Here is a 22,799-nt window from a genome sequence, read left to right as displayed (position 1 = left end):
GTGGCGGGTAGCTACAGGCGCTGGGGAACAAAACACCTTTCCTTTACGGTTCGGCTTTGCTATAGGCTTTACCTGAGACTGTCACCTTAAGGCTGTAAGGACAACGGGAAATCTAGGAAACAAAACCTGTCGAAACAGAGCTCAGAAAACAGCAAGAAAGAAGCTGTGAGTTACTAGAGGCCCTGCTTTTACAGGGCAACAGGACAATAGCATTGATAGTATGCTCTCACTCCCTCTCAGAATAGCACAGGCACTGTGAGTTAGCCAGATGGCTGCTCTTGCCCTGGAGAAACTCTAGGTAGATGTACCCTACTGGCCTTATCAGACAAAGTTAAATCAAGGCAATAAAATAAAATACAAGGAAACTTTATTTTTCAGTTTTATCAAGATTTTTTCTTTTTTTTTTTTTTTTTTCCTTCAAGCTGCTTATTAGTGGACAAGTCCAGTCAGTTTTTGTATTAAAAAGGATCTTGATGGAGGTAGCTTTGTCTCTGTCCTGGCTTTTGCTTGGTCTTGCCTGTGCACTCATTTCAGTAAACAACTCAAAATAAAATTAAAAACAAAAATTGGAATTCCAGGCCGAGGCAGGGAGCAACGCAGCCAGGTTCTCCGTGTAACAGACAGGGCGCTGCAGCCTCCAGTCACTATATACAGAGTCCATCATACATCCCCCTCTCTCCTAAGCACACTCCTTGCTCCAACAGCTGGCTGCAGAGGAAGGAGTTTCTTCTCCCAGAGACCTGTACAGCAGCTTCCATGGAGGGAAACAGCACCCAGTCAGGAATGTCAGGCAGAGGGGCAGAGTGTGAAGGGGTGGGTCACTTCAGCTTGGCCAAACGGTCAACAGCACTGGGCCATGGACTCATTGCTGCTGGGGCACCTGCAGGGTAAGACAATGCTATCTGAGAGACAATAGCAGGCAATACATCCTAGCTCACCAGGGCAGCTCCCCACAGAGCCCCCACTCCCCCCACATAACAGCCAAGCGAAGCAGGGCTGCTCACTGTCCAGAGTGGGTACTTACTTGCTGGGGAGGTGGTGGTGGAGGGGGCTCACTGCTGCGGTTGGCCAGTCGGCTGAGGATGTTTCGCTCTGACATCTGGAGGCGCACTGCCACAGGTGGGATACGGGCAATAGTGGCAGGCAAACGAGTCACATCTGCCTTCATATCACTCAAAAGCTCCTCTAGCTGCTTCAGAACTGGAAGAGAAAGGGGCTTAGGTTCAGAAGGGGAAGGGACCACTGCCTGGGGAAAAAGCCAAAGGGGACTGTGTTAAGTAAGGGTGGATATTTGTTTAACATCACTCTGTATCACCTTTGTGCAGCACAGCATTGGCTGGTTTATTCCCAGCCATCGACTCCTTGGATAGGTGCTGGTGGCTTTCAGCCAGGCATTCCACCTCTGCAAAACGTGTATTCAGAGCCATAGAAGGGTGAGATGGGTCTTCTGACATGTTCAGATAGGCAGCTCGTCGCAGCTGCTCCTCGATCACCAGTGCTTGCTCCAGGAGCTGCAATAGACAGGGTAAATAAAATCTTCCAGCAACTGCCTGAAAAGCAGCCTATTTGCACCCCACTTGCCTCCTCCTGCTCCAGTTTCCCACCCTCATGAGATGAGATTCTGCAGGTGAACCTCATTTCACAGGCCTCTGCTTATACTAGGATAAAGGCTAAATGTTACAAAACAGTTAAAGGCTCCATTAGGCTAAGCCAAGTACACAAGAAAACTAGGGCATGTCCTAGCCCATTTAATAAGAAAAGTAAGAAAGTCTTCTAGGATTCTTATTCCTCTACTAGCATGGCTCAGATTCTTAAAGACTTTTAAAAATACCCCCAAAAAACCTTTTAGTCTTTCTGTACAGAGCAATGGGGATGGAGCTTTCTTTTTGAACTTGAGTGAGAAGTATCCTGAACTACTTATAGGAAGAGTCTAAAAAAAATAAATAAAAAACCAACTGATAAGCATGTCAGATAGGGACATCTGAAGAAATCAAATTAGACAGTGCAGAGCAGATAAGCCAAGCTACACAATCTCAGGGCAAAACATTCATTCAGAATTACATGAGTTGGTCTTAAATCACTTTCAGAATGAAACTGTGGTCACTCATAAGTACCTAAGGCAAAGACTGAAGGCAGCCCTTTCACCAGTGCAGTGTTATACAATGTTTTCATGTTCTACTTAGGCAGATTGAGTGGGTTGTAGCACACCAAGCAGAAGCTGTGGTGGAAACAGCCACTAACATGTCCTGAATACCTCCTCAATGCTGAGCCAAGCTCCCCCAACACACTGCTTCTAGAGTAAAGGGCTCCTATCATGAAGCTACTACATGATCCTAACAAATATTGCCCTTTTTAGCCACCACTATGAAGGACATTGCAAAAGCCTTCACCTTCTCAGAAAAATCAGAACACTAAGCTCAATAGGAGAGTTTGTCTTGCTCTTAGAGGTCTAGCTGGCTGAAAAACCACTTGTCACGCTGAACAGAGATCTTTACCTTAAACCTCCTTGCCAAGAACTTATTCTTTATTTCCAGGAAGTTGCCCCTGTTCATCTCACCCTTGAAAGGTTCATTGAGAATGGCGTAACGTGGATCATTCTGAATGTCTTGCCAACGGGCATAGCCATGACTGAGATGGGATGAGCTCAGGCAAACAAAGGCAGTGAGAACAAGGGAATATACAGCCCAGGCAGATACATTTCAAGGGGGGGGGGGGGGGAAAGGAGGTGCAGAGACAGGGGAACAAGGGCAAAGGAAAAGAAATAAGAATAACATCCTGCTCACCAAGTCTTACCTATGCTGACAGGAAACCCCTCCTCCCACCAAGGCAGGATTCTCGAGAAAGAACATAAAGCACTCTCTCACTTAATGTATCCCAGGCAGACCCAAAGGGATTGCCTCTTCACAGCAAGAGTTTATATAGAAGAAGGGGAGACCGCTCATCTGTCAGGGTAAGGATACTTGATAATCCCAGCAAGGAGCCAGTAGTCATGACGCCGATGCCAGATCTCATAGGTCTTCTTTGTAACAGTTGCAGCCCGCTCTTCATTCTGCCACAGGGAGTGTAGTTCTGGAGAGGCAAGAGACACAAGAAGAGTTTCAAGTTATTATTTCACCAAGACAAGTGGAGGCAGGTAAATAAGTTTAAGCATATACAGGTCTCATACCAGTAAAGCCACCATCAGCTATGTTGAACATGAAGCGCTGCTTTACTGCTTTCTTGTGCCTTTCATCTGCTGACTCTTTCAGCATCTCTCCGTTCTGCAGCATCACCACATCTCTTTTATCATCATCCTTTTTCTCTTCTGTACACACAGGAAACGATTAGGAAGAATATGGCACATTCCACAGCAAGTTGGACCCACAAGGAATCCTTGCTAGAGAGGGGGTAAAGAAAAGAATGGAATCATCACGGCTCACCTTTCTCATCCAGAGTGATTATAGGAGGTTCAGGGGGTGGCTCAGTAGATGCTCTGTCTTCCACTTTCTCCACATCAGCTGCAGAAGAGAAGGGGAACATGAGATGTATCTGGCAAGTCCAAGAATTCAGTGTGTGGAACCTCATACTGTTCCCTGCCTCCCTGTTCAAAGCCCTGAAATGGCCCCCTTGATTATCTACACATGCCTGTTTCTTTAGGGTGAAGTATTGAGGCAGGGAAGATGCAGCTTGAGGAAGATACTACTAGTGACTTTTTTTTAATTGCTGTTAAGGGTCTTAGCCTTCCTAGATATACCTTTGCTTTCCACTTCCATTGGCTCATCTGGTCTTTCCTTCACCTCTGGTTCTTCTACTTTTTTTTCATCTACCTCTGCAGGGTTCACTGGAGATTTTGCTTCCTGTGGTGGTGTCTCCACAGGCTGAGCACACTGCTTAGGACAGAAATCATCAATGAGAAGAGAAGCAAAGCAGCATATGGTCAAAGCCAGTGAACTACTTCAGCACTATCAACAGAAGACAGTCAAAGCAGTTTGGAAAATGTCTTACAAAGCAGACAGAGGGGAAGATGCACAAAACTGTCAGGCCAGTTCTTCTAAGGACCCTGAGAGTTAGCTTTCAGTGTTTTCCCAGGCAGAACTCAGCTCTGCCCCAGAAGCTGAATAACACAGTAGAGTAAGGCAGAAGTAGAGATATTTGGAACCACATGAAGCAAACAAGCAACTGAGCACTCACCTCCATAGGAACCTCTGTTTCAGTAGCAGAGGCATTGAGCTCTTTCTCTGGTTCATTTGACTCTCCTTGCTCCTTGGTGCTGGCTCCTTCTTCTACCTTTATTCCTTCTTCTGTGTATTCCCCACCCCAGAGCAGCACAGCAGACAAGAGAAGGAGAGAAGCCATCAGGAAGGTCTTCCCCTTACTGTAATCAAGCATACATCTTCTCCTAGAGATTAGGCCCATCCAAATGGGACCAACATCACCCAAGAGGAAACCCCTTTCCTGCCCACCACAAATGCGCTGCTTCTCTTCTCACTGATGTCAGCTCATCCAAGGGAAGCTAGTGTCCTCTCTTGCCTTTAAGGGCATGCACATGTCTTTGGCAGCCCTCCTAACATGAGAGGTCAGTTGATCTGCGTCCACCCCCAGACCCCCCACCACAGCTCCGGTGAGGGGGAACAGCTGGGATGAGGTCAGGACGCAGGACTGTGCAAGGGGGAAGCTCTCACCAGGTGGAGGGACAGGAGCAGGTGTATTTGGCTGCGTATCCCCTGGTGTTGAAGGGGTTGGAGTTTTGGGAGATGGTGAGCTTGGCTGCGAAAGTTTCTTGTTCTCCTCTATCTCTGCCAGTTCAGGCATGCTCCAACGTCCATTCACATGCTCAAATTCCTGCACCTACGTGAGAGGGAGAAAAAGACATATCATTGGAGGAACTGTACAAAGTTCATCCTCAAACTAGGCAGGACAGCCACTCAGTACCTGACAAAGAAATAGGTGGGGAAGAAATAACTCACTAACTCAGTGCATCAGTAATGAGAGGTTGTTTGGAGACGGAAGGATGTGTTGCTCTGCTAGGCACTCACCTTTTTGCGTATGAGTGACATGACCCCAATGCGGGTAAGGACATGCTGTCGAGAAAGACCTTCCCGTGGGACCCCATCTGCAAAGGTCTCTGCACCATCAGCTCCAGGTTCACATAGATGGCGCATGAACAGTGAGACATAGGCCCTGGAGAAGTAGGAGACATGCAATTAGACTAGAAACTGGGGTAGACTGAAGACATGCAGGATCAAATCCTTTCCAATATATAGTAAAGGAAGTCACCAAGACTCCCAACCCACAGTAACATAAGTTCTGGGGTTTCAAGCCCCTTTAAGAGAGAATTTCCATACTGAATTACTACAAGAACACACCTGTTGGCTTAGGATTTTGAGCCAGAAACAACTGTAAGCCAAGAAAAGACTTGGGCAGAACATTGTTACACACTTGCCTGGCTAGGCTACTCTTCTCCAGTCACTTGCTTTTAACAACTGGTAAGTTGAGTCCAAAAAGAATTAGGAACAATCCCCCAGTCTCTCCCAGGTTACACTTCATCTCCCCCCTCACAGGATCAACTAGTGAGATGAAGAGCTGCAGTCCCTCAGAAAGGCCAGAAGAGGCCCAAACCTCATCCTTCCCCACAGGGGCTAGATATTGTCCATCTTCTTCCCCTGTCTAATGCAGACTCACTTGAACTCTTTCTCAGACTTGCCACGGAGATCTCGAACAAGCCACTGAGTGGTGAAGGCATCCTGAGGTGGCATTCCATAGCGCATGATAGCATTAAGGAAGGCTTTTCGCTGGCGGGCATTGAAACCCAGGACCTAGAAAGGGCAAAGGAAGAAAGATATGGAAAGAGCCCTACATACAGGGGCAACTAGGATTTAAAGAACTATCCAGATGCTACTTACCTCAATGTTCCCTCCCACACGAGCAAGTAAGGGAGGCAAAGGCTTGTCCTTATCATTTCTCAGGCCTTTGCGGCTAGGCCGACGAGCTGCTGAAGAGAGAAACGCAGCTAAGGAAGAGAGACAATGCACAGCATATTGTTGTGTGAATATTTCTCTTGCAGAAGAACAATATAAAGTGTACCAAGCAACAAAATCAAGTTCCAGCTGTTCCCGCACCCAGAAAAAGTGATCCAGGAACTCTGGCTTCACCAGAACTTACCTTCAGACCTCTCATCAAAGTCCTCATCTCCTTCTTCAGAAGCAACTGAATAATCTGACTGGTTATCTGACTGGTCATCCTGCCAGTCTGAAAGAAAAACAGCACGTGAGCCTGAGACGCTACTCCGTAACTCTCCCTGCAACACATATATACACCCCTTTTCCCCAGGATTCTGTGCATTTGTACCTCTGTCCTCCTGTGAGCCATCATTGTAGTTAACCTGCTTGCGAATACGTTTGCCCTTGCCCAGATTCCTGGCCAGATCCTCTTGTTGCTGCTCATAATGGTGACGCAGCAGTTTTTCCCAGTAATCCGGGTCAACCGACTCCTCCTGCTTAATGATCTCCCGTTCAACCTCCTCTTCCTCCTGTCACAGAGGGGCAATAAATTCAGAGCCCTGTACTCCAAATCCCAACCTCCTAGAGCAGAGGTATGGCTGCTTGCTGCCCTTACAAGCATGAAAGCCCTATTTGCTTCTGTTTAACTTATCCTACATGATTGATCAGAAGGTACTAGATGACATCCACCTCATACTCACCCCCATCTCTTCTTCACGAACCACATACTGTGCCACTTTAAAAGAGCTGAGATATTCATTCATGCCCTGAAGTTCTGTGTCTTCTGTTTCATCCTGGTTTCGGTCTAATAGACGCTCAATTGCTTTGTCATCATAGTGAATGACACTGCTGTCTTCACCTTCTTTGTTATCCCCTGAAAGAGGAGCACAGACAGTTGCTGCATAGAGTGCAAAGGACAAGGAAAGGGAATACCACCCTGGACCTCTCTGTAGAGCCACAGTCAGCACTCTGCCCACTGCCATTTGCCAAATGAGCCAAGGCCTACCCACCTACTCCAGTTCTGCTCTCAGGTACTCACCCCCCTCAGTAGCCTCATCCTTGAAGAGCTCTTCAGTGCCAAATTTGAGGATGTCATCAAGTTCCTGTTTGGACATGGAGCCTGTCTTGGAGCCCAACCCTGGCCTCACTACTAGATGCGTTAGCATCATTTTCTTTTTGGCCACCTGAGTGATACGCTCCTCCACTGAGGCCCTTGTCACAAAGCGGTATATCATCACTTTCTTGTTCTGTCCAATTCTATGCGCACGACTGAAGGCCTAGAAAAGAGAACATGTGCTCTAAACAGTCTAGAGCCACACAAAATCATCTGCTACACCCATCAGCTTCAAAACAAACAAAAAACCACCAGACAAACAAAAACCTTCCTAGTTGCTTTCAGGTTTCCTCTTAATATTAGCAAAGGTCAGGCCCTGGAAGAACCCTCCACTCTTTCACTTCCCACTTCTACCCATCTGCAACTGCTCTAATTTTATGTATTTCTAAAGTGGAAGTCTCCTTTTATTCCTCCTCTCCTACTGATGCTTTTACTTCCCATTTTCATCAGTATCACTCCTTAGTGAGTAGTCTCATTCATACTCACCTGTATGTCATTGTGGGGATTCCAGTCTGAATCATAAATAATCACAGTGTCTGCTGTAGCCAAGTTAATACCAAGACCCCCAGCGCGTGTTGAAAGCAGAAAACAGAACTGCTGAGCACCAGGAGCTTAGATAAAAGGAGAGAACACAAGTAATTAAGGGAGAGCCCATTATTCAAATGTGGATTTTTATTTGTTCCATCATGTCATGCGAGGGGAATCGCTACTAGTTTAAAATTCCAGGGCAACAGTGGAAGACTTGGGTAATAACCAACAATCCCATGCTGACCACCAAGCACATACATAACAGTTTTCATTTTGTGCAGAAAGTAAGAGACTTCATACCATTGAAGCGATCAATAGCCTCCTGACGCATGTTCCCTGTGATTCCTCCATCAATGCGCTCATATTTGTACCCTTCGTGTTCCAGAAAGTCTTCCAGAAGGTCCAACATTTTAGTCATCTGAGTACCAAAAAACCCAACAATAGTGTGAAGAGTGAAGGGACACTGTATGGATAGCCTCCTTTTTCAGAAATGGAATTCCCAGCCTTAAAGTTTTTCCCATATACCTGTGAGAATATGAGCACCCTGTGACCACCTTCCTTAAGATTCTTTAACATCTTCTGGAGTAGCAACAGCTTTCCAGACGCTCGAATAAGAGCACTACCATCATACATGCCATTTGGCATTTTTGGAGCTTCCTGAAAAAGAGGAGAGAAGGAATTTGGGGGGGGGGGGGGGATCCCAACTCCCCCCCCCCAAACAGCTTGAAGGGGCATAGCTTGTTATTAGTCTCCAGCTGTGTTAATCAGATGCTGATTCATGTCTGGCCACTTAACTTAGCAGAACTGCCACATGTAGCACTACTTATGTGAAACACCACTGCTACCCTATGCCTCTTCTCTCCCAGTTTGACTCCTAGATCCCATTGCCTTTCTTATCAACTCAGTCTCTACTCTTACTGCCTTCACCATCCTGCAGTAATATCACAATTCCTACTCGCTGTACAGAAAGACTGAAAAAGGAAAGGTCTTCCAGTACATCAGGTCTACATAAAGATGTAAAAGGTGTGTGTGAGGGGGGAAGATACAAGCAAATAGAGGGGAAGGGGAATCCTTCCAAAGCTAGGATAACTGGCTCCCTGATATCATCCAGCAGAGGATTTCCATATAGAGAATGCATCAAGTGACAGAACATACCATAGCAGCCACAGGAAAGAGGTAGGGGTGGTTACAGCACTTCTTCAGATCCATAACAACATTGAGCAAGGAGACTTGGTTACCACCACCACGCGCATTCAGTGCCTCAAAGTTTCTTGTCAAAATGTATTTATAGTATTTCCTAAAAAGAAGGAATGCAACTCAGACACCCTCTTCAGAATGCCCACCATACTCTTTTTTTGCCAGCCTCTGCACAGCTCCTGACATTACCTGCCAGCTACCTAGGCTCTGCCAGTATCAGTCACTATCCCTTTATCCCTTACATCTGAGCACAGGATTACTCCTCCCTCTACTATAGTGGCAGCAGGAAATCTTGCTCCTATCCAGTAGGTAGAAAGCCCTACAGTGAGGATGAGCAGCTGCCCCAGCATCCTCTTTGAAACTGCAGAACAGAACAACAGTAGTTGAACAGCAGGTGCTCCCTCCATCCTCACACTCACTTCTGCATGGGGCTCAGCTCCACTCTGACAATCAGTTCAGTCTTAGATGGCATATTCTTGAAAACATCAGCTTTGAGGCGCCTCAGCATGTGTGGGCCCAGCATGTCATGCAGCTTTTTTATCTGATCTTCCTTGGCAATATCTGCAAACTCTTCTAGGAAGCCCTCCAAGTTACTGCAGAGAAAGAGAGACACTTAGCAAAAGCCACAAAGTCGGGGGGAGGGGGAAGAAGGAAAGGGATAGGACCAACAAGACAGAGGCAGGCTTGGCCTGAACTTGCACTGCAAGACATACTGGAATCTCTCTGGCGTCAGGAAGTTCAGCAGATGGAACAGTTCTTCCAGGTTGTTCTGCAGGGGAGTTCCTGTAAGCAGTAGCTTATGCTGGAGGGAGTAGCCATTCAGCACACGGAAAAACTGGGAAGTGGAGAGCAGGAGAAAAATAGAGGGAAAAAAACATATCAAGGGCTCATAAGTCATAGTCCTAAAAAGAAGGATTTCTCTTAGGGAAAAAAAACAAATAAAAAACCTACTAAACTAAGGTTCAATTTAGACCACATCAGCTGTTCAGGCAAGAGCTCCAGGTAGTTCACATTCCAGTCAGGATCACTAGCCTGATCTCATTCACAGCACTGTTCAACATAGCTAAAACATGTCTGCAGCAAATCCAACAAGCCATCAGGTATTAGCAGATTTCCTTTGGTCTTTTTAATTACAAACCATTTCAGACCACCAATCATTTCTGGACTATATTATGCCCTTTTTCCCCTCACAAATTAACATTCCACATTCCTGCAACTTCTCTACCACAAGACTTCTAGAAATAGCTAAGTCACTCATCCTATTCATATCAATCCCAGTGGTGTCCTGGAGTTCTAAACAGGCAGAGGGTAAAAAAGCTAAGCATTTCCCAAAATACCTTCAAGGCAGTTTGGGCTGGTTTTCACAACAATTAAGTAATTCCAGGCAGAGCTGGTGAACAGTAAAGTACTCTACTGAAAAGTGTAAATGCACTATGTTTGCAAGCATAAATTGACAATAAAGAAGTATTTTATTTGTGAACTTGGCCATTTCTCTGCTTATTTAATGTGATACAATATCTAACATTATGAGAGCAGTTTGTGCTAGATGGCAAACAAAATCCAAGGAACCCACCATCACTAATGTTTTGGTTATCACACCAGAAGGATCCTTGCAGTAGCTCCCACAAGGATTTATCCTTCTACATAATTATATTCAATAACATTCTCATCTTTGAATGAAATATTGAAGTTACTAACTATACCTGCAAAACCACATTTTGGTAGGATGGGTAGGTAACAACCACATAATCTGTCAAGAAACAGCTGATCTGTCTTGCAGCCAAACACCTAAAGCCATCCCTATGAGATAGGAAAATGTTCTAGAGACAGGCAGATTTAAATGGTCCTAGTGGACAAGCAATCATAACTGTTAATCATACTAAAACCTTGAGCATTTAGTATCATCTTTCAATTCATAGATATGAATAGTAACCATTCATTACTATGTCTAATAGACTGGGAAACTGGACTTCAAGCACAGCTATGATGTCTGGGAAACATGCCTCACTGAGATCTGAAAAAATAAATTCACTTAAAGAAACAACTGCAACCAAAAACAAACAAAAATCCCTGCGAGGTAGTTGTCTTACATAGTCTTCAAGAACCTGTAAAATCACTTTTCCAGTAACACTAATTTTTAGTGCAGTAAGCACTAGAATTCAGCCGAACTTAGACAAATCAATACTGGAATTAAGGCACAAGAATTTGGGGAAGGGCTGTATTAAGACAGTATAGTCTACTCTGTTGAATTCAAAGACACTTAGTTAAGGTGCATCCTCATATAAATGCAGCTATACGGCTTTCAACACCTACTCAGGTGTTTTTGGCCATCTCTGACCAGCTCTCTCCTGTTTCCATAAGATGTAATTAACACTGCTACACAACTAGATGAATGCAGATAGGAAGTCGACTCTGGAAGCAGGATAATTGTGTTCATGTCACTTGTTTTATGCTCCGTGTGGTAAACATTTCCAGAACAGAGGTGGTGCAGATATATGATCTGCTTCCAGAGAAGCCAGTTCATATCTGAGAGCAACAAAAAACAGCGAGGTTTCTGTTTTCCAGCACATGCCAATTGCCTATTCATCCAGAGAGAAAGCTGTTTCAACCAGTAAGATACATTACAAGAGAAGTTGTTACCAGTGATAAACAATCTGCAGATGAAGGATATTTTTTCTGTTTTTCCTCTTAAATAATGCATCAAAAACTGACTCTTGAACAAGAAGCTAGGAGTTGGCAGACAAACTTTTCTGCTTTGGAACAGCTATCTAATCTTTCTGCATAATCTCTCCCTGTTCCCCTCTGTGACACATGCCATGCCTATAGACCTTACCACCTTTGCTTCCCTGTACCTTAGACTGATTGTTCTTCAGTCGGTGAGCTTCATCCACAATGAGACAGGCCCAGTCAATAGAACCCAGTATGGCCATATCAATTGTGATCAGTTCATAGGAGGTGAGAAGTACATGGAACTTCACAGCTGCCTCCTTCTACAAAGGAAAAGGACAAACATGGTAATGGGATAAGGGAAAGCCCCAGGACAGAGAAGAGGCAGGGTCTCTTCTTAAGCTGTTGTGACCAGCTATGGTCAAACAGCATACCCAAAGCTCATTTTCACACTGCCAGTTTCCTGCCATAAAACTGCAATTGCTACCCAAACCATTCTAGCTTTTTAATACCCCACTACTCACACATGTAACTCTCCCTAACTCCCTCAGTATCTGCTCCTTCTGAACAGTTGCCAGATCTCCTAATAGAGAAGTTTACAAACAAGCAGTGAATAGAGCCATGTCAGGAAAAAGGTATTTGGAGAAGAACAGCTCATCAAAAAGCTAAGACTCAGAAGCTAAATAGATTATCACAGAACTTCCAATTACTGTCAGTGGTTAACACAGTTTTCAGTTGCAAGGAAAGCCAGGGAGTCCTACCTAACTGCCTCTGGGGAAACTGTAGAGTTTCCCCCCCCACCCCAGTCTGTTGTTTGCAGACTAGCTGTAAGATCTAGATTTAGTGTAAACAGCAGATTCAGAAAGTTACTAGCAAGACTGAAGTTCTATAGAAACCAGCCATGTATCAGGCTGTTCCTTCCTGTCTGGACACAGAATGTGATTTCTCAGCTGTCTAAGTGTGGCCTCACTGTCAGCCACTTCTTCATACAAGGAGCTAAAAATGAGTCAAATTCATGCAGATTGGCAATTCTGACCTTGACATAGATCTGTACAAAATATGAGACAACTTCACAGATTAAGTAGAAGCAAGAAAGGGGCTTGCCTATAGTCAGCATTGCCTTAGTCATCATATTCTATCCTTTTCCCCCTCCTCCCAAGTACTGAATTGTTATGGACTGGCAGAAGCATCATAACAGTCTAGAACGTATATACACCCATTAGCCATCAGTTAGCAGTTATTTCCTCACGGAAGCTGCTCATTAGAATCAGCTCCCAGGGTCTTTGGAGTATTTGAACCTTAGCTCCTGAAAGCCAAGCAGTGTATCCCTTTCACTTCACGCTTGCATTACAGCAGAGTTCTGTACCTTCATTCTGGATGCCTTTTTCCCTCCACGTATGGCATTATCCTCAAAGGTGAATTCATTCTCACGGATGATGGCCCGGCTGTCTTTGTCCCCCACATAAGTCACTACGTACATATCTGGGGCCCACATCTCAAATTCTCGTTCCCAGTTGATGATTGTGGAGAGTGGGGCACTCACCAAGAAGGGTCCTTTTGAGTGGCCCTATGAATAAAGCCATTAAGAGCATTAGTGGAATACATCCACTGACATACGCAGTGTCCCACTCAGTACAGACCTCAACTATATTTGCCCCTCACCTCTTTGTATAGGGAATACAGGAACACAGCTGTCTGCACAGTCTTTCCCAGACCCATTTCATCAGCCAAGATTGTATCTGTGCCCTGGGCCCAGGAGAAGCGCAGCCAGTTCAGTCCTTCCAGTTGGTAGGGATGCAAGGTTCCCCCTGTTACATCAAGGTACTCCGGTTGCCGGTCATACTTCACTGTGGGCTACAGCAAAGAGAAGGAAGAGTTGAAATTCTTTACCTTAGTTAGTTACCAGGACTCCTTTCCCAGGCATCCACATATTCCCTAGTGCAGGTGAGACTCCAAGGGAAAGGACCACATTAGTACCCAGAGCCTAATCCCCAAAAGGCATCCCTCTGAAAAAGCTTTTAACCCTCTTTCACTGACAGCCAGACAGTCTCTTAGCCAAAGGACAAGGTGGGCCTTCATCTAAAGCTCCATAACCCATTCTTCTCTTTGGGCCAGAAAGGAACTTGAAACCTTTTACTCTCCACCCTTCAGTTGCATCATTCATCCATCAAATCAGAGGCACCAGCCAGTACCACTAATAAAACTAATCTATTTTTCCTTCCCCAAAATAAGTAGCTATGCATCAGATGGCTCCTAAGCAGGAAACAGTAACTTACATCCACTGTGGGAGTATCAGGGGGCCTTTCCAGTTTCCGCATCTTCACTTTCTTTAGTTTCTTACCAGGTCTGCCCTCTTCACCTCTCATCAGCTCCCTACGCAGAGACAGTCCCAAGAGTGTCCAAGTTCAATGACTTTTATGAAAGACCAAGGGAAAACTATTGCATAGAATAGAAGGGCAATCACCCAACTCAGGTAACATCTATAACCTTCATGAACTGCTATGGAGGCATTAAGGTCCCTGCCCAAAGGGATAAGGAGTCAGCAACAGGAAGATGCTTGCCAACTATCTCTGTGTATTAATCCAGCCAAGGCTAGGGACTGACAACCTGCTCCAAGTAGTTGCTCTTGAGGCAAGGGAAGTAATGCAACTTCTAGATACTTTTCTTACCTATGATTCCAGTAGGCTTGCTTGTAGAGGTCATAATCCTGGATATCCACATCCTCACTTTCCCAGGATGCCTGGTCGTAGGGTAGGTCTCTCCACTTAATCAAATAGTGGACATTTCCCTTCTTATCCACACTGAGGGAGAAAGCAGTAAGTCTTAAACACAGTGGGGGAGAAAAACCAGCATTCATTCAACCCACTCAGATGGGAGGAGAAGGAAAGAATACCTTAATGAAGCAGCAGAAACACAAGAACAATAGTGTTTGTCATGCAAACAAATGAACCAGAGCTCCCATTTCTACTCTTACTCACATAGCAAAGATTAGCTCATCCACTCTCCCTTAACAATGCTTAATGCTTTTGTTAACACTCTCTTGCTCTTACAGACAAATAGGTATTTTGATGCAAAAATCTTTGCTGCCTCCCCTACCTGTGATTGAGGATCCTGTGGATCATCATCCACTCAGGCTTGATCCCATATCGATAGAAGCGCTCCTCCATCTCAGCATATTTGGGGTCCTTGTTTTTTCTCTTTCGGCTTTTCTCCTCCTCCCCTCCAAAGTCACCTGAGGGTGGCTCATCCATATCATTCTTGCGCTGGTAGTTTCGAAACATGACCTGACAGTGCAGCTCCAGCTGGAGTCAGGACAAAGACTGTGATGTTAAATATCTCTTCCTGAATATCCACAGAAATAACTATCCACCCCTATGATTTTAGCCCCCGACTCACCTGCAGCTCTGACACCCAAGAGCAGTGCCAATAGGACATGCCTTGCCATTTGACAAAGAACTGCCTTTCAGGCCGACCCTCAAGAGGCTTAGGGGGAGGAGCATTAGGGTCTGCATCAGGTGGACGTGGTGGTGGGGGGCCAACTGGGGGCTGGCCCCATTTCCAGATCAAGATCTTCTGCACCTTTCCTTTCAAAGCTGGGCACTGGAAAATTAGACAGATCTCATTACAGACTGCAAGTATTCCACTCCTCAGCACTTACATGCTGGAGAGACACACACACACAGACAGTTTCCTGTCTTAGTTATAGCTTTACTATACAGATGGAATTTCCTTTTTGAAACTCTTGTGCTTGGAACCTTTCATCCTCTTATCTTCAGTATTCCTCTGAACTTTCTACAGTTTGTCTTCTTCCAGGACTAGCAAATCCAATCTGGATCCAGTATCTCAATTTAGTAGTCTCCCCAGGGCCATACTAATTCAGAAATTCTACTTGAAACACAGAAATTGCTAGGCTTGATGAGCCCAGCAGTTCATCCAAACAAAACTTCAATGGAAGTTCATACAGAAAGTGTTTTGCTGTAGATATACCCCAAATCAGCTTCTACTTTGTTCATTATCACAGAAGTCCATATTACCTAATGAAAGCAACTAACACCACCTATAATACTTCACTTTGATGACATCCTGCAACAGTATGAAGTTTTTCCCCAACTGGCTACTAAGAAAGGGCTTTCTAGCACCTCTGGAAAAAGGAGACAATCCAAACAGAGTAGATCCATCCTCTCTTGTAGCAATAGGAGAATGGTACTAACAAAAACTCACAGTGCAACGAGGACACAGCCACTCCCCATTGGGAATCTCTGGCAACGGGGGATTCAGACAGTGGATGTGGTAGGATGAAGGACAGGCATCACAGCACAGCAGCTCTCCTCCATCCTTGCAGACTCGACAGAACTCCATATGGTGGTCATCCTCTTCTTCAGCATCCCCCACAACATCCTCCAGGATCTCCTCACCTTCAGAGTTATCCTCCTTTGCTTCCCACTGAATGCCCTCTTTTTCCTATAGCAGTGTCAAGTCAGAAAACCAAAGTTACACATTTATGATTATTTCATGACCACAAAAGAGCAGATCCAAATCACTTGACCTCCCCCACCACAATCGCTTGCACAGTTTGGGGGAATTCAGTACTCACACAGTGTGGGCAGCTCCATTTGCCTTCTGGGGCTTTCTCCATGTCTGGGTCCAGGCAAACCATATGGTAGGCACGAGGGCAGGTATCACACAATATAATTTCTCCTCCCTGCTGGCAAACCTCACAGTAGTCCTGGTGATCAGTCTCATAGCCATCCACAGCCACTGTGGAGTCATCCTCACCTGCAAAGGGTGGTGAGGAGTTACAGCAGTACAGGCCACACCTAGAGGTTTCTTACAGCAAGGGAGGATACTCCCTCAGCACCAACAGCCTACGCAGTAATATAGAGATCCCTAACCTTAACCCAAAACCTCCCTCAAGCATGCTGCTAGTGTCTAAATGCTACACACATCATCATCTTATCTGTCTGCACACTTAGCTCAGCTTCTGTCTCCAAAAGACAATATGCATCAATACCTTTCTTTTTCTTTTTCCCAGCTTTGAGTTTTTTGCGACTGCGGCTACTACGGCTTGTGGATCCATCTGAAACAGAGTAGCTGTTGATGCTGGCATCATCAAAGTCCGATTCCACATCCAGATCATCATCTTCACTCTGAGGTAGGTAAGAAGAAAGTTATGTGATTCAGGGATGCATGCTGGGAACAGCAAGCAGATATAGACCCCATCATTCCTAGCATCAGCACCTTCTTTTCAAAAGGCAAAGAACGGAGTGTCACTTACTGATGATCTTTTACGCTTGGAACCAAATCCTCCCAGTTTGATTTTCAAAGGTGCCACCTTCTTTGTTTTAGGTTTCTTCATGTCAGGAATACGAGGACTGGCCTTTGGCTTCCGCCGGGCATTGGGTCCTGGGAATAAATAAGGCTGCAAGTGAGGACTGCCGTGTCAACCACTCTCTCTCTACCACCCTGTCAGATTTTTCATCTCACCTTTGCCCTCCTTTGTCTTGGCTTTTCTGAGTGGCACATCTACAGGGGGCTGTGGCAGGACAGCATCCACATTGGTCACCATACTTTCCACTACTGCAACAGCTGCAGCTGCTGCAGCTGCCACAGATGCACCTGAACTTCCCTTGAAGGGGTTGTTTGTGCTGAACTCCCTCCACTTGGCTCCCAACACCATCATCATCTTCGACACAGCTATTTTAGGGTTCTTTGCTGCAATAAGTGGCCTGTGTACAGTTAAGGAAGGAAGAGTTACTGGGCCAGCCTGAAGTCTAGATCATTATTCCTCTCTTCCTCCCCCCATCCCCAGCAGAACCTCTCTCCCCAAGCTACATTCCTTTCTAATCTTTGATCTCAACAGTCAGTGAATCTCTCCACTTCCATCCTTCAAACAGTGTGGAGACAAATGCTCTGGGGCTTGGAAAGCAAAATGGAATTTAGCATATTAGGGAAGAAAGGGGCCTGGGAGCAAGGACTTTCGTGTCATCTCAGTCACTGAAAACAGAAGACATTTGGAACAATTTTTACTGTTGCTTCAGTTTTTGCTCTGGGGAGGAAAGTAGCATCTCTAATGTGCCTTGAGGTTCTAAGAACAAGGAACCCAGTCCTTGTCTCATCTCTTTTCTGCTCCAGAGTCCTTCCAAGCACTAAAAGCTTCCAGCTGACCTGACAAACTGGCTGAAAGCTTTGTAGTTGGTGAGAGTACGATAATCCTCCTCTGTGAAGATATGATCAATATCCTCCATGCCCCAATCCTCCAGGAGCTGAGCAGATGACTTGGGCTCCTGTACAAAGAGAATCACAGCAGCTCTGTGAAAAAGCACATGTTTGTAGGTAATAGCAAGACATCCATACATCTTCAGATGACTCAACAGCCCTGGCTTGGGTGATTCTTTGTCTTTCACCTATCACTGGCAGAGGCCACAGAGCATCAGTGGACATGAGAAAAGTCTATGGATCCAGTATACATTCCAGATATATATGTTGGGGGGGGGGGGGGGGGGAAGAGAACACAAGGCAGGAAAACAGTCAAGACAAGCAGGCTTAGGGGAGGAAAAAACACACTATACACCCCTAGTTCTGTGTGCTGTCACAGATGCAGAACACAATGATCACCCAAATGATATGTATGAGAATGAGGAGCAAAGCACTCAGTCAGCTGGTTAGCTTCTCACCTTGGAGTCATCATCCTCTTCCTCCTCCTCTTCCTCCTCCTTGCGTTTGGCTTTGTTTTTCTTTTCCTTCTTGGGCCCTAATTTCTTCTTTTTCTTCTTCCCAGGAGTATAGTCACTGCCCTCACTGTCTGAGCGCAACACCTCCTCCTCTTCTTCCACAAACTCATTCCCCTCACCAGAGCTGTCCCCCAGCTGGGGAGGGAGGGAGAGAGAAGATCAGGCAGCTGTGAGAAGATACCCTAGATAAGCACTAAATGCCACATTCCCCCCTACACTCTCCCCTAGCACTAGAAGATCCATAAAAAAGAATTGCTGCCACAGGCCAAACAAAAGTAACCCCCCTCACCCACACTTCCAGATTTCAGAGTGTGGTCTAAGGCATGCTTTTCCTCACCTCCTTCTTCTGACGCTTGCTGAGCTTGGGCACTTTGGGTTCCTTTAGTTTCTTGGGCTTCTTCTTCTTCTTTATCTTGGGTGTTTCAGCCTCTGACAGCAGCTCTTCTTCTGGCTCTTCTTCAGGCTCTAGAGGGGAAGAGATGACATGTCACATTCAAATTCCACCTGTGCACTACAGCATAGCCAACTTCTCACAGACATCACTTGATTTGTCTGTTCCTTGCTACATATTTACAAACATAGAGGCATTTAAGGCTGTTTACCCATTTATTATCCATAACAGATACTATTTAGTCATATGATAAGGGACCTCTGTATATGCCTCCCCTCATTTCCCACTATATTCCTTCTTCAAGCAGTTACACTTAATTTAGGGACCAGAAGTTTGCTCTAACCTAACAAGAGAGAAAAAGAGCATAGAGCAGATGGCCACATCTGAAGGACTCAGTGGTCAAAACAAGAGAGCTGCCCAGTTAGCACAGGGAAGGGAGGATGGACAGATAGCACGCAATTCCTTTTTGGTATACAAAAGTAAAAAATGCATTTGTGAGTCTCCAGAAAAAGACTTGAGTATCTAGCCACTGCAGCAGTGCAGAAGGCCCTACAGTGGCATGCAAGATACAGGACAGCAAGCAACTACTTCTCCTTCCCCGACATAGGTAAGTTGCTACTTATAGCATTTGAGACACTCATTTGACAACCCTTCCCCCTGCAAACAGCTGGCAAGCTCTCTCTGGTCACAAAAATGCACACCAGTTCCCACCACCACTGCACACTTCCATCTGTGTGGCTCCCATCCTTCCCTGCAGCCTGAGGGGCAGTCAGACAGCCCTTTCCTTTGTGGCAGGCTCCGAGAAGAGCCTGGCCATTCGCCCTCCCCTGCTGCCCCGCCCATCACACACAGCCAGAGTCACTCCTTCTTCCTCCAAGGGAAAATGGCCTCCTGACCACAGGAGCTGGGCAGGATGAAGGAAGCCACAGGTCGAAGGAGTTACAGCAGCCAGAGATGAAATGAAATGGTAGAGGCAGAGTGCTCACAATTTGGGGATCTTCCATCCCTGTCTCATTCCCAGCTGAGTAATACCTTTTTGCTCACACCATTCTGCAATGCCTACCCAATTCCTTCATGGATCCCACATCTTCCCCTCCAGCAAGTTCTGATTTAGAGCCTCTCATGTCCTATCCTTTTCTATGTATTACCTAAGGCTCTTAAATTTGCAAGAACTTTAATAGATTTTCCTCACCAAGATTTCCCTTACAAAAAACTTACTGACAGCCCCTCCCACCTAAAATTTTAGAGATGTCAAAAAAAGCCCTAAAGTCAAAACTTACAAGAGAAAAAAAAAATCTTTCCAGTTTCAACATTTTCTCATATAATACTACAACAGTACAGAATGCCTTAATAGGAAAACTCAGACTTATCTTACTCTCCAGGACATCCAGATATATACTACTGCTTTCTATGACAAAGTGCAGAATCCAAGGGTAAGTCCACAGAGCAAGCCAGCAACAACATCAAAAACAGAAAAGTACCAAGAGCTCTAACCCAAACCTCTATGTTGACGATGAGGATGTAAGCACCAGGAGAAAAGCTAGATACAAAGACTATAAGAAAAGCAAAGGTGAGCAAGCTGCACAGAGCAAGAACCAAAAGAAACCTCAATAATTGGGTGTGGTGAAGAAAGAAAGTGGGTCACACAACAGCCCAGGGCAGTTTGCTCTGGACGTCAGCAGGTCTGAGTTCCCAGATGAAAGAAAGCCAGACACCCTGTCCTTTTACATACTGCCCCTCTCCCCATTCATGAAATATGAAACTTGCAAGCATTTTAGTGCCCTGTCAGAATCCAGCCCTCTGCCTCCACCTCCTTATACCTCCTCAAAGCACAGGCCCCTGACAACCTGCAATGGCTTGGAACAAAGTCAGCTCCACCTGACTAAACGCCATGATCCTCACATTCTGAGGTAGCCCTAGGACTCACATATCAAAATCAAGAGACACATGCATGATTCCTAGTAAAGTACATTTCCCTGCACATCATCTTCATATTATCTCACATATTCAGTATGAAAACTGCATTTCCCCAATCCATACGCTTGCACACACATGCCCCGCAGGCTCTGTACCTTGATGTTGGGGTATAGTGTTGTTCAATAGAATTTCCATGTCATCATCATCACTGCCCCCTGAGCATGGGGATGGAGATCCAATGCCTGAAGCCATGTCCCCCAAATTGGTGGGGGCCCGGGTTTATACAACGTGTCTTCCCGCCAGTCAAGCCAGTACTTTATTGAAAAGAAAAAGAGAAAGTTATAGCGCATCTGAATTCCTGTTTTCCAAGCAATAGTGCTAACAAGAGGATCTGTGAGAAAGCTTAGACAGCAGCTTTACTGGATTTGGTGCCTACAGATAATAGAAACACTGGCAGCAGGTATCAGCTTAGAGTTGTGATGAAGTAAGCTCTGAAGACACTAGATATTAAACTGAGTCAGCGACTCATCCCTTGCAAAGAAGCCAAAACAGCTGTCTTATGGGAAAATTTCCTGTTCCCTGCAATCAGGTGCCAGACCAGAATGTGTGCCCTAGGTTATTTCTACTTTGGACTGGGAGAAGGAGAGGCAGGAAGGGAAGGCAGATTTTCCAGAGACCTTGAATCAGGGCGCTGTCAGCGAGCCGCCACAGTCACCACGGCGGTCGGGGCCGAGCCCGGGATCGGTACGGCGGACAGCGGCGGAACAAGCGCTGCCGGGAGTCCCCAACTCGCCTGCACAAACTTGGCGCGCCAGCCCCGGGCTGAAGCCACCGCGGCCGGAGAAGCAGGCGAGCAGCAGCCTCCTCCTCCGCGGGCCCCTGCAGCCCGCCGGCACTGCAGAGATCTCGCGCCGCGGGCACACACAAAAGGCAGGACAGGCTCGGCGGTGCCGGCAGACCCGCTCCGCCGCCCGCCGCAGGGCTGCGCGGCGCAGGGCGGGGGTGGCGGGCGGGGGCGGGGGGGCAGCGTCGCGGCAGGGCACGGTCGCCCGGGCGGGGGCGCGGGGCGGGGCCGGGGAAGTCCGGCTCGCATGCGGCGAGGGGCCGCCTCTCCCCAGGGACGGGCGCCGGGCCGGGAGCCGAGCGGCTAGCACCGGCCAGGGCAACGGGGACCGGCGGAGAGGCTGCTCGCTGATATTGTGTCGGGGGCGGGGGGGGGGGGAAAGGGGAAGGGAAGAGAAAGTGTCCTGCAGTCGCCCAAGCAGGGGGACAGCGCCGCCTCAGGTGAGCTGTGGCTAGGGGCCCACGGAGCGCCTGGCGGGAAGGGGCGCCCCCAGCCAGAGACACCCCCAGAGGTGGCGGAAAGCTCTACCCACCCTCGTCCCTTCCCGCCTTCTCACCCAGCTTGAGACCCCAGCTCTGCTCGCTCTCCGCTGCTGCCGCCGCTGAAGGGAAAATGGCTCCGGCCACGGCACCGCCTCTTAAAGGGGAAAAAACCCGGCCAGGCCCCGCCCCACTCCCGCCTCCATCCCATAATATGCCCCAGGACCCCGGCTACAGGCCACGCCCCCATCTCCCTGGCAACCCCCCCAACTGAAACATCCCATAATATTCACCCTCCCCTCAGAACTTCCCACTCACTGCCCGGCCCGGCATCCCATAATAACAACCCCTCCCAGCAGGAACATCCCATAATACAACCCTCCCTCCGAGAAACATCCCATAATACTCCCCATACTCTAACCACTTCACTCAGGCATCCCATAATAGTGGCCCCCTACCAGCCCCCCGCGCGCGCCCCTGCGCCCCCGCTGCCCGGCCTGCCATCCCATAATAGGCACGTCCCCTGGCCAGCCCCCCGCACGCCGCAATAACCCCCAGCACATCCCATAATAGTCATACCCCAGGCGCACATCCCATAATAGTCACCCCCTCCACCACCGCCCCCCCGCTCAGACAGGCATCCCATAATAGTCGCCGGGAGCCACCGTCCAGCCAGACATCCCATAATACTTCCAGCCACCCTCCCCACTGCCCGCAGGGCTCTGCCGCGCTGCCGCCGCCCCCAGCCCACCCTCGGCCCGCGCGGCGCCCGCGCCCCGCCCGCCCGCCCGCCGCCGCCGCCGCCGCCCTCGGGGGCCTTTCCTGCCGCGGGGCCCCGTCCCCTCCGCGCAGCCCATAACGGTCTCGGGTTAGCGGGCCAGCCACGCCGCCGTAGTGCTCTGGCAGCGTCGCCTGGCTCCTGCATGCCTCCGGGTGACACAGGCTCTAGGGCC

General features: G+C 47.3%; 1 protein-coding gene and 1 non-coding gene across 11 annotated transcripts; both read right to left on the bottom strand.

The window, feature by feature from the left end:
* Positions 1-350: 350 nt before the first annotated feature.
* On the bottom strand, positions 351-22,057 carry CHD4 (chromodomain helicase DNA binding protein 4). Of its 10 annotated transcripts, none has more exons than XM_064505410.1 (40): positions 21,924-22,057; positions 20,679-20,837; positions 18,553-18,680; positions 18,159-18,350; positions 17,650-17,768; positions 16,969-17,210; positions 16,760-16,887; positions 16,496-16,631; positions 16,079-16,260; positions 15,706-15,945; positions 14,881-15,084; positions 14,581-14,786; positions 14,154-14,285; positions 13,761-13,857; positions 13,147-13,338; positions 12,851-13,051; positions 11,670-11,807; positions 9,531-9,652; positions 9,237-9,410; positions 8,776-8,917; positions 8,146-8,277; positions 7,921-8,038; positions 7,579-7,703; positions 7,018-7,255; positions 6,680-6,852; positions 6,328-6,508; positions 6,142-6,252; positions 5,883-5,989; positions 5,662-5,795; positions 5,016-5,160; positions 4,662-4,827; positions 4,171-4,280; positions 3,734-3,869; positions 3,420-3,497; positions 3,167-3,304; positions 2,961-3,069; positions 2,496-2,628; positions 1,316-1,511; positions 1,025-1,200; positions 351-880 (listed from the first exon to the last, which is right to left on the bottom strand). In XM_064505410.1, exons 2-40 carry the CDS (start codon positions 20,773-20,775, stop codon positions 863-865), a joined length of 5,796 nt encoding a protein of 1,931 aa, XP_064361480.1. In that variant the 5' UTR covers positions 20,776-20,837; positions 21,924-22,057; the 3' UTR covers positions 351-862. The 10 variants fall into 10 exon arrangements, with proteins under 10 accessions (XP_064361480.1, XP_064361481.1, XP_064361482.1 ...); XM_064505411.1 differs by having other exon boundaries at positions 5,883-5,971; XM_064505412.1 differs by having other exon boundaries at positions 5,883-5,968.
* Positions 4,495-4,634, bottom strand: LOC112985934 (small Cajal body-specific RNA 11). Its single transcript, XR_003259857.1, has one exon. It is a non-coding gene; the product is annotated as a small Cajal body-specific RNA 11 (non-coding RNA).
* Positions 22,058-22,799: the final 742 nt, after the last annotated feature.

This window comes from Dromaius novaehollandiae, chromosome 1 (assembly GCF_036370855.1).
Source record: "Dromaius novaehollandiae isolate bDroNov1 chromosome 1, bDroNov1.hap1, whole genome shotgun sequence".
Taxonomy (NCBI): domain Eukaryota; kingdom Metazoa; phylum Chordata; class Aves; order Casuariiformes; family Dromaiidae; genus Dromaius; species Dromaius novaehollandiae.
The sequence above is the reverse complement of the archived record's forward strand: the minus strand, read 5'-3'. Positions and strand labels throughout refer to the sequence as shown.